The 16436-nt window shown below is 44.1% G+C and overlaps 1 protein-coding gene across 1 annotated transcript; it reads right to left on the bottom strand.

Moving 5' to 3' along the window:
- dnah10 (dynein axonemal heavy chain 10) lies at positions 1 to 15582 on the bottom strand (the record flags this gene model as incomplete). The annotated part of the gene is made up of 46 exons (XM_071538323.1): positions 1 to 147; positions 255 to 400; positions 494 to 674; positions 807 to 974; positions 1095 to 1306; positions 1401 to 1532; positions 1631 to 1802; positions 1892 to 1987; positions 2100 to 2309; positions 2545 to 2745; positions 2888 to 3071; positions 3233 to 3381; positions 3465 to 3619; positions 3751 to 3855; positions 3970 to 4243; positions 4461 to 4690; positions 4798 to 5077; positions 5173 to 5320; positions 5453 to 5674; positions 5856 to 6073; positions 6157 to 6293; positions 6403 to 6584; positions 7287 to 7461; positions 7592 to 7753; positions 7920 to 8117; positions 8281 to 8361; positions 8457 to 8660; positions 8761 to 8932; positions 9249 to 9437; positions 9588 to 9755; positions 9982 to 10075; positions 10173 to 10345; positions 10771 to 11031; positions 11146 to 11298; positions 11388 to 11533; positions 11676 to 11795; positions 12155 to 12371; positions 12527 to 12658; positions 12763 to 12885; positions 12991 to 13126; positions 13540 to 13698; positions 13802 to 13920; positions 14048 to 14239; positions 14389 to 14535; positions 15048 to 15236; positions 15430 to 15582. Coding segments are annotated over 46 exons (7812 nt in total), but the record flags the coding sequence as incomplete, so codon positions are not given.
- Between the last annotated feature and the right edge of the window lie 854 nt (positions 15583 to 16436).

The raw sequence follows: 16436 nt of genomic DNA, 5'->3' as shown, positions 1-16436 counted from the left end.
TCAGTCAGAGTTGAGGCAGAGGCAGACACCCTGCAGCACCCAGTGGGAGATGTGCTTGGTGGTGAACAGGTCCGCCTCAAACACCAACCCCACGCCCATAGCATTCCTCCGCATGGATGTTGTGTACACTGGCGTCCGCAACGTATTCTGTGGTGAAAAATACATGAAAATACAGTTAAGAAAATACATAAAAATAGAGAACTATATCTATCTACAGTATATACAGGCGTACAGGGAGTGCCTGTGGTCCACACCTGTAATTTGAGGCGGCGTGTCTCTATGGGGATGACCTTGAGTACGGGCAGTTGGACTACCAGAACTTTGGGTTTACTCTTTACGAGACAGCCCTTCTCCATGTCCCAGTCTGCTCCCTCCAGATACAGGCCAGACACAAAGCAGCCTGCAGGAGAGAAAAACAACATCATCAGACTCTGTACCTTACTGCTAGTACAGTGCAATTAAAGTTTTTGTGTACGGCAATAAGGATTTTTACCCTGTCCAGGTCTGTCACTGACTTCGTCCTCACTGCGGTACTGGGTCACCTGTGTGTAGAGTGTGGAGCGATCCAGAGGCCAGCTGTTCTTCCTGCATGTGGCTTGGACCAGAGCGGTCAGGTAGGACTCAGGGATTTGGAGTCCTGACAGCCACATTACATTTGGATCCCCCTCATCCACCTGGTGGACACAACAGAAGATACACGCCATCAGACATCAAGTTATACACTCTACTGCTTCGTAAATCCTTGTGTAATGCTAGTATACTGACTATATAAGAGGTGACCTGTGAGAGTGTGGGCCCTTCCTTACCCAGGAGCTGTACTGTTCATAGCGCCTCTTGAAATGAATCATCCAGTTGCCCAGGGACTTGAGAGTGTCGGGTGCCAACTTCCTCCAGATGGCAGGGATGTGACCGTTGAAGAGGGCCCGAGCAACCTCGTCCAGCTCGCTGCTCATACCCACCTCACCAGCCAAGGCCTATGGGACACCAGACAATCAGAATAGATCTCAACCTGTGTGATGCACAGAGAAGCAAAGCTTGTCTATTTGTTTGCAACATCTTGTTCTGTCTTTCTTTCCTCAGCGCCTCCTCCTCACCCTCTGCAGCTCAGCCAGAGAGCGTTGCATGCGGACCACCAGTTTGTTGAAGCGCTCCAGTTCCTGAAGCAGCACCACCGAGGTGGGGGAGATCTCCAGGCCAAACTTCTTTCGAATCACGTCCATGTCAAACACTTTGGGCAGCTTGTTCTGGATGTCCTGGGCCACCTGGCTGATGTATTCGTCCCTACTGATGCTTCCACCAGAATCACCTGAGGCATGAGAGGAGAGCAGAGCGTGTCAAGGCAGTAGGTGCTTGCTGTGACAGCAAGCACTGAAGTGAAGATGAGAGATGCCAAATATTACCAGTCTGAGGCTGCAGCTCTATTAGATGGGTCCACAGGTCTCTAGCTGCCTGTGTGTAGTATCCTATCTCCGCATTGGAATGCAAACCCAATACTTCTGGTGTGTTTGCCAAGGGCAGGGTCTCAATCTCATCTGTAACACAAAACAGGGCAGTTAAAGATGTGAGTGATGACACAGAAATGTACTGTTTCCTTATACTTAAGAGTAAAAGAACCGAAATAACAACTGACCGACATATGTCTCCTTGAGCCCGTTGGGGGGGATCTTGTAATCCACATCCTTGTTGTGGAAGAAGTGAAAGGGCTGGAAGGTGTCAAAGATGAAGTCTCCTAGGTACTCATCCATGTAGACAGTCAGGATCCTGCGGTCAAAGCTGTCTATAGCTCGCCCACCATACATCACCTAGAAAACAGCAGCAGCTAGTAGGACTGTGGTGTTCAGAGGATAACATAAATATTACATTATACAAAGTACAACAAATGTAGCCTAACCTCTCCAATAAGGTATTGAAGACTTCCCCAGGGAATATTGCTATCTCCTTGATTGTGTGCTTTGGTCAGATAGGTGTCCAGGATCTCCATGCACACCTATGGAGCACAGTTACATTTGTTAAAGCATAGAACAGTGAGGTATACCGTAGAATAGGGTCAGTTAAATTGTCTAACAAAGTGCATTATTCACAATATAAATGACACTTACAAGGAAGTCAGACTCGCTGAAGTCGTAGGGGACGTTCCAGCCAATCTTGCCGTACTTGCGCCTCTCTTGCACCACAGCATGGAAGAAGGCCAGCACATAGACCAGGCTGCGGAAGGCAGGGTGTGGGCAGGACATCAAGGTCTCATGGGAGATCTTGGAATATGTGGCTCTCATGTTCAACTTAAGACCATTGGGAGGCTCCGTCACTACCTGGGCAGTCAAAAATAAAATATTATCAGAGTAGTAAGGTGCATGCAAAAGAAAAAACTAGTTGTAATTACAGCATAATTTCCCACACATTATGATATAAATATCCAAATATTTGCCATTCTTACATTACAACACTTACTGGATCGGGGTCTCAGAACCAAAGTAAACCCCCTCCACCATCTATAAAAAAATCTACAGGGAACGCTACCGTGAGTGAAGAGGAACTCTGTTTCACCTTTAGAGACTTTTGCAGTATGCCGATGGGGAAGTCCTTGATGGGGTCGGTGGTGAGCCACAGGCGGAAGTCGGGGTGAGGTTTGGTGATCCTCTCTAGAGACTTCTCCAGCTCCTTCAGCCACTTCACCAGCAGGTGGCAGTTCTGTAGCATCAGCCACTGACCGCGGGACACTGCCGTCTCCAGAAGCTGCAGTGCAACCTTTATCACACATACAGGAGACAATACCCCTCAACTATTTAACTCACCAAGAACACGTTTGACTGCAGAGCGACCCCTATACTTGTGACTTGACCACACTAAAAGCTTCATTGCTGTGATTTGGAAAAGAGCTCTTTGGTACCTTCTCTTGGCCCTGCCCCATAGCAAGGAATTTGAGCTTGCTGCCTCCAAAGCCCGACCTCTCTGCTAGTTTCATGAGATCGCTGGCTGGGTCAGAGCCAGGACTCAGGATGAAGACAATGGGCGAGGTAGGCGTGCTCTGTTCATAGATGGCATTAAAGCTGATCACTGGAGGTTGCACATATCTGAGCAGAAATAAGAGTAAACGTGTAAGGAAAAAAACTACTTCAGTCTTGATCACTCTATGTGTTTGAATAATTATGTGTTTTGGCAACTTAACCAACACCATTGTTGATAAAGTTATATGTATCTTTTAACGTGTTAAGGGAATGGAGAACAGTCTCACTTCTCGCCCATGGTGACAGTGACATAGTCAGTGACGGCTCTATAGACTCTATCAAGGCGGAAGCAGCGCAGCAACAGCAGCTTCTGGAAGGCTGTGAGGTTCGCCTTCATGGGGAAGGGAGCCTGTTCTGGCCCATCCAGGTCGTACCACTGAGGACAAAAGGAACAAGGGCTAATTCCTCAAGCCATTCAAAAAAATGCCTGCAGTAATTCCTGTCAGTGGGGTCACTTACAGACTTCCAATCACTGGGGTTTTTCTCCACATCATCAGGCAGAGAACCAAACTGCTCAGGGAAGAGCTCTGCTAGTTTCACAATGTCCTCCCAGCCCTGGTCCGGAAGCCAGGTACACGGCTTTTTGCACTTGCTCTTTTCCAGGGATAGATTACCTTTACAGAAGAGGTGGAAAAAAATGAAAATATGCTAAACTGTGTGTGTCTGCATGCACATGTTTGTGTGTGTCTGCATGTGATCACTACTTAATGTTTCAGGAAAGCTCTATCTAGCTGTTTCATCTCACCCTTGAGGAAGAACTCCAACTCCTCCTGAGGTGCCCTCCCTTCTGCCTGCTCAATCTTTATGGTCATATTGAAGGAGAAGAGCAGCTTGTGTCTTTCAAACAGACCTAAGGATACACAGGCCAGATTATAAAATGTGCAACGTAATCTTAAACACTGTGCTGTATCTCAAGAAATCGTCCCATTCCATCCATTCCATTTTACCCTCTAAATCACTTTACCTGTGCAGCCATAGTTATAAACATTGTGTGTCAGAGTGTTCATGATGTTCTTCAGCCTTTTGGGCAGGACGGAGTCATGCAGGGATTTGCGCAGTGAGAAGTCAAACACCTCCAGGTAGGAGGCTAGAGAGTACTGGTACATGCTGTTCACCAGAGCCATTTCTGCCAGTACAAAGAACAGGATAGCACCACGCTTGGCAGCAGGACGGTAGCCGTCTCTCAGCTTATCAATGTCCACCGATGTCTTCTCAGCCAGTTTAAGTTTCTCAAATACCTGAGGAGCACACAGAGACAAAAAAATGTATTTGATGTCTTCAGTCGTCTATTATAACAGCTTCACTCTTACCCGTAACACCCATAATGTACCCATAATCACAGTAAAGAACCTCCTCTTGGGTATTATTACTATAATGATTGACAATATTTGTGCACCCCATCTTGATTGGTATTTCTCTAGGAGTGCGCTGAGGCCAGGCTGTAGACAGACTGACCTCACTGGCTTTCGACTTAGTCTCCTCCAGCGTGAGGATCAGCTCTGTGTTGTCCAACATGTTGCCTGTAGATGTGGCCAGCTCTCTGAGCAGGGAGTCCTCAAGGTCCTTGAGCAGCTTCTTATTCTCACTTGTCTCTTGGATCAAACGCTCACGCTGCTCTTCCAGCTCCTTCCTCTCAAATCCCACGATAACGCTCAGCAGCTGGTCCTCCAGACCCTTAAGGGTCACTACGAATAACATAGATACATGGATAGACACAGGCAGAAACAGCTATTAGCGCCTACAGTTCAAATGTCAGAGACAAAAATGTGGTTGCCACACCAAAGGCTCTCACCAGTATAGTTGATGACCATGGCTTTCCCAAACACAGAGGGGGAATACTTTGGGTTAGCCAGCTTGGTGTTGAGGTAGAGTTTAAAGTTGGGATCATAGTCCACCTCCTTGTCTCCCAGCACGATGACCTGCCTGCCCTCTGCTCCTTTCACGTTCTTCTCCAGGACGTTGTCAATCACAGGGTCAATGTACTCATCGACATCTTGGAAAAGGAATGGGAAGCCATACTTGATGGCCATCTCTAGCTGCTTCAAGAAGTCTGGATCATTGAAGGAGGTGATCTGGTGGGAAAGGTGATTATAGGTAGATGAGATATCCACTGTATGAATACTAATGAAGAAAAATAACATAACGTAACAAATTATAAATATGAAACCTTGAGGTTATTGTTCTCCTCCTTCTTCTTTATCCAATTGAGGGCTTGCTGTTGGGGGTCAATACACATGGGGAAACGGCTGGCTCTGGTGGTGAGGATTCCGTTCTGGACTGACAGCTCATCTGGAGGCAAGCCCTCCGAGCCCCATCTGTCACACAAGGTTTATTTAACACATGTCAGGCTCTTTCAGGCACTTATTGTCCTCTGCTGTTAGAATCAGACTCAAAATCAACTTTATTTGTAGCATACGTGCATGCGCATGGCTTTTTCTTTATCTCACCTGCTGATTTCCACTTCATCAGTCAGCAGGTTCTCCACTCTGAAAGGCTGGCTCAGGGGGATATCTCTCTCCTGCACATCCTTTTCCCACATCTGGTACACCATCTCATTCCTAAAGTCCCAGCTGAAAGCCCCCTCATAGCTCAGGAAAGCAGCAGAGATGAGACAGTCACCTAGGAGACGCACGCGCCGCTGCTTCAACTCCTCCAAATCAAGTGTCCAACTGAGAACAGGGATGATGAGGAAGAGGAAAAAGAGGGAGTAGTGAAGAGAGGTAGGTGGACCATGAAAATGATGAAGAAGAGGAGAGAGGGAAATGGGACAGATCAGCAACCTTTGGTCATAGATTCCCAGAGAGAGCCATATTAAATGTTGTGAATCCATGATCTGCCCTCCAGCCTCACCGCTTGTTCTCAGATCCCAGGCCAGAGATGAGTTTGTCAGCAGCTATCAGCCTCCTCTCCATGACCTCGGCCTCCTCCTGCAACAGCTGTTTCTCTGCCATGGCAGCATGGTACTTGTCCCCAAGAGCCCCCAGCTCCTTCTGGATAGTACTCAGCTCGTTCTGAATGCGCTCCAGCTCCCGCTTGCTCTGGAAGAAGTTCTTCTCTAGACGTGCCACCTAACAAAATCATTGTACATCCAGCTGTTCTATGGTTTCATATACAGCATGACACAACAGTATTTATACATATGTCACATTACCTTCTCTCTCTTGGGTTTTATCTCCCTGGCAACATCACAGTAACCCATGACAGCCTCCACAAACTTGAGCATTCCCGAGCCAGCCTTACTGATCGCCTGCATCTCCTCAAAACTAGTCTGGAGGTTCTTTAGGAAGCCTGGCAAGCCAAATATTGGTCACATACTTGACAAATGCAAATGTCATCATCACATAAATGGTTATCATGATTTGTAATGCTTTTGGTTTGACTGCAGACTTAGTCATACCTCTGACAGTCTTGACCTGGCTGGCATTTATGGAATCACAGTCCATCTCCATGAGTGAGCGCAGGAAGTTAGCCTCTGACATCATCCCCTTGGCTGACTGCCAACTGATCTCCTTGTGGCCACGCATCACCAGGATGCACTCACACACCACCTGCACCTGTTTCGGTGGCTTGGCAAAGGATCTGCACAAGGTACCAGGAGACAAGCAGGAAAAGACAGACGGAGCCATAGAAAAATAATCAACAAATATTATGGATGTAAAGATAAACTTCATGCAGCATTTGCTTAAGGCGTTAAGATATCCTCAGCTAAAGAAAGATTTGTACGTAAGAAAAACGTAAGAAACCTTTCAACACAGCTGTCGTAAAAGATTTCTGCTCTTTTGAGGATTGCTGAAATTAGTAAATGACAGCTAGAAAAAAGCAACTTGTCACACCATCATATTTACTTGCTCCTTTAACAAATGGCATAAAAACACAAAGCACGTATTCCCAGTGAATGTTGTCAGAAAGACATGTATTTGTGTTTTGAATGTCTGTGGTCATTTTTGTGTCAGACTGAAAATGGTTATACTGTATACTGTATTATTCCTGGTCCTGGATACTGTGTATTATTATGTTAGAACCTCCTGAACTATTGTGTTATATTAATCAACTCTCCACATGTTCTGATGTCATCATCTATTCTAAATTTTCCATTTCTTTGCAGAGGCTCAGCATGGGTGTCAGCATTACAGAATTCGACATCTAGACCAAGACCATTGATTGCTGGCTCAGACTCTTGAAAGCTGTGGTTATCCATTAATTCTAATGAATTTGGCCATCAATTCTAGCTATTTCAACAACAGAATAAAAAGAATGCTCTGAATCAGAGGGACGGATCACCGGATCTCTGTGACGTCAGACTTGTCCAGGCCTTGCAGGGCCATGCGGGCGGCCTCCAAGGCTGGCAGAGCATCAGCCAGGGAACTTTCGGCATCTTTTTTCTCAACAGCTATCACCTTGTTCTGCTCCTCGATTTCTTTGGCTTTGTCTTCTGCGAGAGTCTTTTTCTCCTCAGCTGGAAGGGAAAGGTATTTAGAGTAATTGGTCTGTAACAGCCAAGTTGTTGTGGTGGGTTTTGTGAGGCCACATTGTGTTTTCTGTCAGTCCTGATAATGCCAAGATAAGAAGTGTGTGTCCTCACTGACCCACAGCGGTGTTGGTGGAGATCTCCTCCAGCAGGACCTCACAGGCTGAAGACTTTTCGGCCAGGACCACCTTCTGCTCTGCCAGCTTGGTGTTGAGCTCAGCCAGCTGCCCACTGGCCTCCTCCAGCTTATCCAAACCCCCCTCTAGACGCTTGCACTGAGCTGGGGCAGGAGAGGACAAGTTAACTCTCCCATAAAACAAAACAAAAAACACTACTCTCTCATATAATCACACACACTTATTAACAAACAGTACACGGTATGGCATCAGTTCGACCTTTCCCACTGAAGCAGCTAAATTTGCTTATCACACGTTCCTTCTTCTTACCCAGGATATATTGGTCCTTGTCCTCCAGGAGGTTGGAATAAGTGCTAATGAAGTCCAAGTAGTTCTTTGGAGTGACATAGTTACTGCGTCTGAGCTTCTGCTGGAACATCTTGCTGTACTCTCCCACAGAGCCATGGACCATGCATACATGGGCTATCACTGCTGCAGAATGTGACTCAGGGATCATTGGACTCTCACCTGTAGAATTAAATGCCGTGTTGCAAGTTAAGTATAATAAAAACCTCAGTGTTTCCAGTAGAATTATGCTAAATTCATGTAAAGGAAGCACTCAAATGACTCTCCTATACCAAACATTTTCATAGCAAGGGCATTGAACATATAAATGTGTGTAATTACAGACCGAGGAAAGACTGTGCCACAGCATGTAATGCCTGCGGGGGCCATGGCAGGAACCAGTCTATCCCAGTGTTGTTCACCAGTCCTGAGAAGAAAAAAAAAACAGAACGTAGCCAAATACAATTATGCAAAAATTGGAGAGGATATTAAAACCAAGCAGTCTCTGGCACAGTATTTCACCTGGGAAGTTCCTGCAGCGTGTTCTCAGGGTGTCTCCCACTGGGGACATGCCCAAGACGATGTGTAGGTTGTTGGCACTCTTGTTGACAAAGTACTGCCACACACTCTCTTTGGAAGGGCCTGCTCCCATCCCGATGGCCTCATCACGAAGCTGGTTGAGAACCGACTCTTTCTCGTCATCAGGGAACAACGCAGGAACAATGCCTGAAAATTAAGAGACAGTTTGACTGCAAGTTCTACAGCTATCATGTCAGAAGAGAGATAAATGCAGAGTGTGAGACAGGAGGTGAGTTTGATATCCAACCAGAGGTGAGCATGTTGTTAATGAGTTCCAGGAAGCCTTCCTCAGCAACGTGGGCATCAGTGAACAGGAACACTGTTTTCTTATTTTCAATGCCTAGCTTCAGGTAGAGGGTTTTCAGGTCCTCACGGAAGTTGGACTCGGCGTATCCTCTGCTTAGCGTGATCTCAAACACCTGGGCAAAGTAGATTCCATTACAAAATGCTGAAGAAAAGAATGGGGAACCGGTTCTATAAACAACTAGCCTGGTATCCAGCCCCTATGAATCGCAGTTTTCAGCACTCTTCGAATTTGCATGGCAATTCATGCAAATTCGAAGAGTGCTGAAAACTGCGATTCATAGGGGCTGGATACCAGGCTAATAAACAACACTATGAAGGTAACTTTGTAACTGTAAGCTTGAAGAACTCTTTTTGAATTAGAAATGGTTCCCGTTTTTTTCAAATATTTTGCCTTGTTGTTGTGCTTATGTTTTACTTTTGTTTTACAACCTCACAGCCAGCAGCAAAGGCAGCAAGCTTGGTGAGGGACTGCTTGCCAGAGCCCCCCACCCCCACCAGCAGGGCGTGGCCACGATCCATGCGGATGATGCGATGCACCCGGGTCAGGTGCTCCAGCGCATCATCAAACAGCACTAGGTTCATCCTTGACTTGGTCTCATTGTACTCCTCTAAGATTTCCTGCAGGGTGCAAAGATACAATGGTCTTTCAATGTCTTTTAAAGATATATTATGGTATTGACTAATTGTGGCAAATAATGACAGCAATCTATGTACTTGTATACTACAGCATACCAAAAAGATTATTTGATTGAGACCACTCATCAGTACCTGAAACAGGGCTTTTGAAGCATCATAGTCCTGTATGTCCTCATAGACCCTTGGTTCAGACTCATTGAGGGCTGTCCTGTAGTCTCCAAACAGAATGGGGTCCCTCATGGTCGCCTCCAGGTCTGACTTGAAATGCTCATCAATAAGGTTCTTTATATGGCCTTGGACCTGATGGTAGAAAACCATTAAGAATCTATTTCAAAGGGATTCTCAATGGAAAATGGCTCAAACATAGGGTATATTTGAATACAACACTATAAAACTACTCAGTAGACAGTGGATATCAAGAGCATAAATGTAGAATAATAACAATGTACAATACAATACTTGTTACTGCAGTCAATAGAAAAAGTGAATATATATATATATAAATAACTTCTATTATTGTTATTACCAGGGTTTTGTCAGTTTCATTGATGAGTCTATCATGGAATACTCTCAGGCACTCATTCCTCCAAACACGCACAAACTGGATGACAGTCAGAAACCTGCCAGAGGAAATGTGCCAAAGCAAAGACAGTTGAGGACAGAAGCCTTTAAATGAAAAGTGACATCTATTAATGAAGTGAATGTGCAGGATCAGACCTCTCAGCCTTGGTGAGGGTCAGTCCATTGTAGACCCTTGACAGGTCCCTCAGGTTGAAAATGTAGTGGAACTTTGAGGGAGTGGGTGGCAGATCTTTGATGATGTTCTTGTACAGTTCCAGTGTGCAGAAGGTCACTTTATCACAAACCTTTTGTATGGCTTCCTCAAATGGCTAAAAGATTTGATCAGGGTTATTAAATCATACCATGTCATCAGTCATTTCAGATGTATTTTGAGTTTGATACATATAGAACCTCAATTATCCAAAACCAACTTCCAAACAGGAAGAATGATCAAAATATGTATATACAATATATAACTATCTAAAAATACATACTATTAATTGTGTGCAGCTATTGGGATCTCCTTATTGAGACCCACAATTTTAAAACTTCCAAATGAAAATTAGACTAGAATAAAGTGTTTTGGAAAACAGGAACATGCATGGTTCATTAATTGCACCAGTATTGCAATGTTTTTTTTTGCAATTTCACTCATTCAAACATTCCACTGGATTGAACAAAGTCAAATTCTGAGGGATCTGGATTATTGAGGTTCTAATATGCACTGATTTATGAGGTAGTAGATGCTGCTCACTTTAGTGTGGCCTTTGATGATGGAAGCGTAGATGAGGTGGAGGGACTCCTCCTCAGGGAAGGGGATGCTGAAGACACTGAAGAGGGAGACAAAGCGGGGATCCACCTCGTTCCTCCCACCTCCGGCCTTCCCCATGGCAGCAATAAAGCCCAGGTCCTTGAGGATTTTGCAGTTAAGCTCCTTCCCTCTGTCATATATGCCTCCTCGGTCCAATAACAGCTTCAGCAGCGCGATAGGCTGCTGTGTGCCATATTCATCCACCTGGACAGGAATAATATCACAATACAGTCAAACATACAAGAGCTGTGACCACGGTAAGGTAGGTGAAGATTGAGGAGGACATAGTAGACTTGGTTGAGAGCTTGGAGCAGGTACCTTTGGCATGTTCAGGTCATCCATAAAGACCAACAGTCTCTTCCCCATGGGAGGGCCGTAGGTGTCTTTGGTCCTCTTCTCCACACTGGCCTCCAGGTTCCTCTGCAAGTCCATCGAGGTGGTCCTGGATGAGAAGTTGATGATCAGAGTCATCTGGAAGCAGAGAGAAAAACAATTAAAGAATGTTTTTAATACTGTTGGAGTAACTACTTTACATACTCATAGCTGTACAGTGAATTTACAGTGGTGTCTGCATCGAGTTTCTTCAGGAAGTTCAGAGTGGTGGCAGTTTTGGAGGTGCCAGACTCTCCCACCAGAACCACTGGTCTCTTTATCTTCACCATTTGCTCCAGCATCCAGCTGGCTCTGGTAGTGTCCACAGTAGGGACTGGAGGGGAGATGGAGGATCAGGGGGTCAGGCAGAAAACAAATGGGTGGAAAGAGCTTGGAAAGACAAAATTTGAAATCCATATGTATGCAGGACATTTGTTTTCTGTCCTTGCCTGACAGCTCACTGAATCAGCCTTTACCTAGAATATCAATAAACTTCATTTCAGGGTTGTGGATGTACTTGGTGACCAGGGAGCTCCAGGGAACCCACTTCTCCTCTGTCCCATCAAAATGGAAATCATACAGAGTTGGCAAGTAACCTGTATGAATAGAGACATTTTGTTATCCATAATATCATATAATATTTGTCTTTCTTTCTTTCTTTGATAAAATTAAAACACATAAACATGTATGCATGTGAAGACAAAAATGTCAAGGAAAAAGTGCTGGGTTTGTTCATGATCCTTGTTGCTCCTTCAGCCTCAGCAAGGTGTCAAACCCAAGACGGATGTCAATCGAAACGCAGCTTATTATCATAATTTAAATCATGATGTAAAATTACTCTTACCCACCATGAACTTTTACCTAAAAAGGACGAGGTTAGCAGTGCTTACTCTAGTCAGTGCTTGCTCATTTGATAATCATCTGAAGTAAACGTTGTTTTGTGTTCTCCTCTCACCTGGGATCTCTCCAGGTCCAGCCATAGCCTTCTCATCATGGACTGTGGTTAAGCAGGACAGTTTTTTAATGAACTCATCAAACTTGGTCCTGCCACTGTCCAGCAACGTGGCCCCTAGAGAGCAGTACAGAGCTTCCAGGAAGTAACACTCCAGGATGTCTGCGCTTTCGCTCTCGCTGTCGAGCAGGGCATCTAACATCAAGGACAGCTGAGTCACCTGAACACACCACCCACACATACAGGATGAATGCAGTAGTCTGGACATGGGACTGTATTAATTACTACACAGTTTATGTTGGATTATAATTCTTCATACCACAATACAACAATAGGGGCATGGGACGACATTTGAGATGGACAGGATTAACCAACCATGTTCAGATCTGTCTGGGGGACAATAGTCTTCAGTTTCTGCCCCTGTTTGCCATCAACAATACCATCCACAATCATTTCAATAGTTCTGTGCACATATTTCTCAAACAGCTTGTTCAGATCTTGTTGTTCCTAGACAAAAACAAAGACAGGTGAAAGTTGAAACATTCTGAAACTATATTATAATTGTGCTGAGAGACTACAATCAGCATAGCCTATAGATGATTTTCTCATACCCTGTGAGGTCTGTTGTTAACCCATCTCTGCCAGTATGGGGTGTAGCGAAGGTTTTTGGGGTCAACAAACACCATCCCACAGCGGGACACAGTGGCAGGGGAAGCATACTGCAGATCTCCAACCTGTAACGCATGATGACTTACAATGAGCTCTGCAGGCGGCAGAAAAGTATAGTGATGTGTAGGGAAATGTATGCTGAGCACAGCAATCTTGAAATTCAGACAAACCTCAAATAGCAGGGCACAGTGACCCTGTAAACGGATCCTTTCTCCATTGGCCAGAGTGAGGAGCTTGTTGTCATCCATCACTGAGTTCATATTCTCTACCCACAGAGCGTCCACATCCCCATCGAACAGGATGTACCTGTCAGTTGAAGTTCATGTCTTTATGCAGTATTTCAGAGAATTCCTTTGAGAGGTCAGTTTTTCCTGTATAATGTTTTGTAGATGGGGGTAACTGTGGTTCTGAGTTTACAGTTTTCAGTTTAAGAATGGCTCTGGTTTGGATATTTATCTCATAATATATGGGCAATTGTGCTATAATTGCAATTGTTATCTATTTATTTATTTTTCTGGATGGGGGCTGACAAAATAAGGCCAGATGAATTTTCATTATATTTACATCTTCTAGCTGTGGGGACAATTTTCCAACTGTGAGGAGCCACCACAGCATAATGAATAATGCTATATTTACCTGAGATATGTTTGTCTGTTTAAACATTGTGCAACACCATACAGTAAAATATCTTTATTAATTCTTAAAAGACTCTTTTTTACCTCCTCTCTTTTTTGTCAGTGGGCTTGTTGATGTCACGGAAGATGTTGGACAGGATCCCATCAGTCCAGTCTCGAGTGACAGGGTCCAGAATGCCGTAGAGTTCAATCACACTCATGGCTTTAGGGTTCAGGGGGTACATCTTGGTCAGCAATCCTAACCTGTTGATGTGGGCATAAAACAACTATCACTATAACTAGGACTACTCCACAAGCAAAGATCTGGGAGGTGGTCTAAAGCTATGTAGTGTAAACTATTACTGACCTGGTCTGAGCTTGACATAATGTGCTGATCACAACTGATTTTCCTCCTCCTGTGGGGCCCACCACCATGGTAGTGTGTCTGGTCATCATAGTCTCATACATCTGCACCACTTTATCCACCTGAAACCATGGACAGCATTATGTATAGACCAAGTCAACATCTAAACACCAACGTCACATGCTCTAGCAAATGCTCTGCATCACAAAGACTGAAAGTCAATTTAGCATGCGGACACAGATGAGACACCTGGTTAGGCAGCATGACGTATTTGTTCTCTTGCAGGATCTGTTCCACAGCATCGTTGAAGCTGGGATAGCGAACGCGAGGGCAGTCCAGCCCAGGGAACAGGTCTGAGATCAGCCCGAGGAACAGAGGCACGTCCTCAAACACAAATTTAGGCAGGTTCATGTCCCTGAGAGCGCGCATCAACACCACGTCCTATGGGGGAAAATAGAATTAGGACCTACAGAACAATATCTGGAGGATCACAAACAATCTCTTAGTCCCATTACTGAACGCAAGCCATTTTTGTAATGGAAATGAAACATGAGTTGCAAGAGTTTCCAAAAATGCACTTTGGTCTCTACCTCATTGAGGTCTGGTGAGCCTCTCTTCAGTTCTCCTGCCATCACTAGTACAGACTTTAGGGCTCGCAGGCCAAAGTCATAATGAGACTGCTTGGAGAGCTGCTCACGGGCCAGTTTATACAGTACAGTCATCTTCTTTGCCAGTATCTGGAATGAACAGGAGGTCAGGTAAAGTCCTGAATCAGTAACTCACAATGTGCAGATAAAGTGTGTGTGTGGTGTGTGGTGTGGTGTGTGTGTGTGTGTGTGTGTGTGTGTGAAAGCGTGTTCTTAGTTCTTATTTCTCATATTTATTTTCCTAGCACATCTCTCTTTACATAATTCATTAATAATCATAATCATTCTAGGGTCACAGGGATATGGTTGCATTTCCCACTTTCCCACAAATTCAATACTTTCCCATACCTCAGTAGGTATCACAGACTTACAATGCATTGTTTTATACCTTTGATTGCAGGCTAGTAACATTACTAATACTTTGGTAACGTCTGTCTCAGCGATAAGCAATTTCCAGTGTAGTGGTGAACTTACAAATTTTTACCCCAGCTTATTTTACTGTTTAGTTCATTGTAGGTCACGCAGGATTAAAGCATCAGCTAAATACTTAAAATGTAATGTAAAAAAAAGTGTGTTTGTGTTTGTGTGTGTGTGTCCTTCACCTTGGCCAAGAGGAAGCCCTCAGAGAAGAGCATGATCTCACAGATCTGCTGCAGGTCAGGCACAATGACTACCACAGGTCTGAAGAGGGCCTTGACTGACTCTGGCAGCTCTGTGCGCCCTGCATAACCTGGGTTCATAGTGATGAAAATCCCCATGCGGTCATCCATACTGATCTCCTGGCCTTCAAACTGATGCACAGAAGGTAGTGTTGGGGGGATAAAAGTCAACAACTCTTTTACAGTTTGCACATAGGCTAAAAAGGCAAGCCTTAACCTTATCATCACCAGTGAATCTTCTCTGTACCCATTTAATGCTTTATGAAAAGTGCATGCATTTGATGCATTCATTACTGGTCCTGTGCTTCATCTATAACTGACTTACATGGAACCTCTTGAGGTGCAGAATAAGTGCATTGCGGATGGTCTGGATCTGGGAGGAGATGACAGACAGCACTGAGGCATCAATACGGTTGAACTCATCAAAGCAGCCCCAGGCTCCACACTGGGCAAGGCCAGAGAAGATCTTTCCTACAGCCTGCACACAAAGAGGGAAGGGATTCAAGGATAAAAGTTAGTGACACATGAAAATGAAAACACATTAAGAGTGCCTACCAGTGGTGGAAAGTAACTAAGTACATTTACTCAAGTACTGTACTTAAGTACAATTTTGAGGTACTTGTACTTTACTTGAGTATTTCCATTGTATGCTACTTTGTACTTATACTCCACTACATTTTAGAGGGAAATATTGTACTTTTTACTCCATTACATTTATTTCACAGCTATAGTTACTAGTTACTTTTCAGATCAATATTTTATATTTAAAACATTTGATCATCTTTATAAAATAATTATAAAATAGCATTGTTATAGATTAGACTACCCAAAAGTATAGCTAAATTGTTAAGATTAGCTTCACGTTGACAACTTTAAAATGCTGCTTACACATGTATGTCAATAAATCAGTATTAATATTCCAATAATTTATGAAAAATATAACTCTCTAAATGGGGACAGTTTGCATAATGAGTACATTTACTTTGATACTCTAAGTACATTTTGCTGCCAATACTTATGTACTTTTACTTAAGTAAGATTTTGAATGCAGGACTTTTACTTGTAATGGAGTATCTTTACATTGTTGTATTGCTACTTTTACTTAAGTAAAAGATCTCAGTACTTCTTCCACCACTGGTGCCTACTTAGTAAGAGTGCCTACTTAGTCCAGCAGACTTAGCAACAGTAGCTGAGCAGTGCAGCATTTGGCCACTAGTTTTAAAATTGGTGCTAGGGAGCACAGTGTGACATATTACATTGGAAAAAGAAGTAAACAAGTCAGAAAAATGATGCAAACAATTTACAAAGAAAACATCGTTTTATGAGGTGTGA

This window comes from Centroberyx affinis, unplaced genomic scaffold, assembly GCF_046629955.1.
Source record: "Centroberyx affinis isolate AG114_WGS23_722 - 3 ecotype Tasmania unplaced genomic scaffold, CSIRO-AGI_Caff_v1 ptg003255l_1, whole genome shotgun sequence".
Classification (NCBI taxonomy): Eukaryota; Metazoa; Chordata; class Actinopteri; order Beryciformes; family Berycidae; genus Centroberyx; species Centroberyx affinis.
This window is presented reverse-complemented; position numbering and strand designations above follow the sequence as displayed.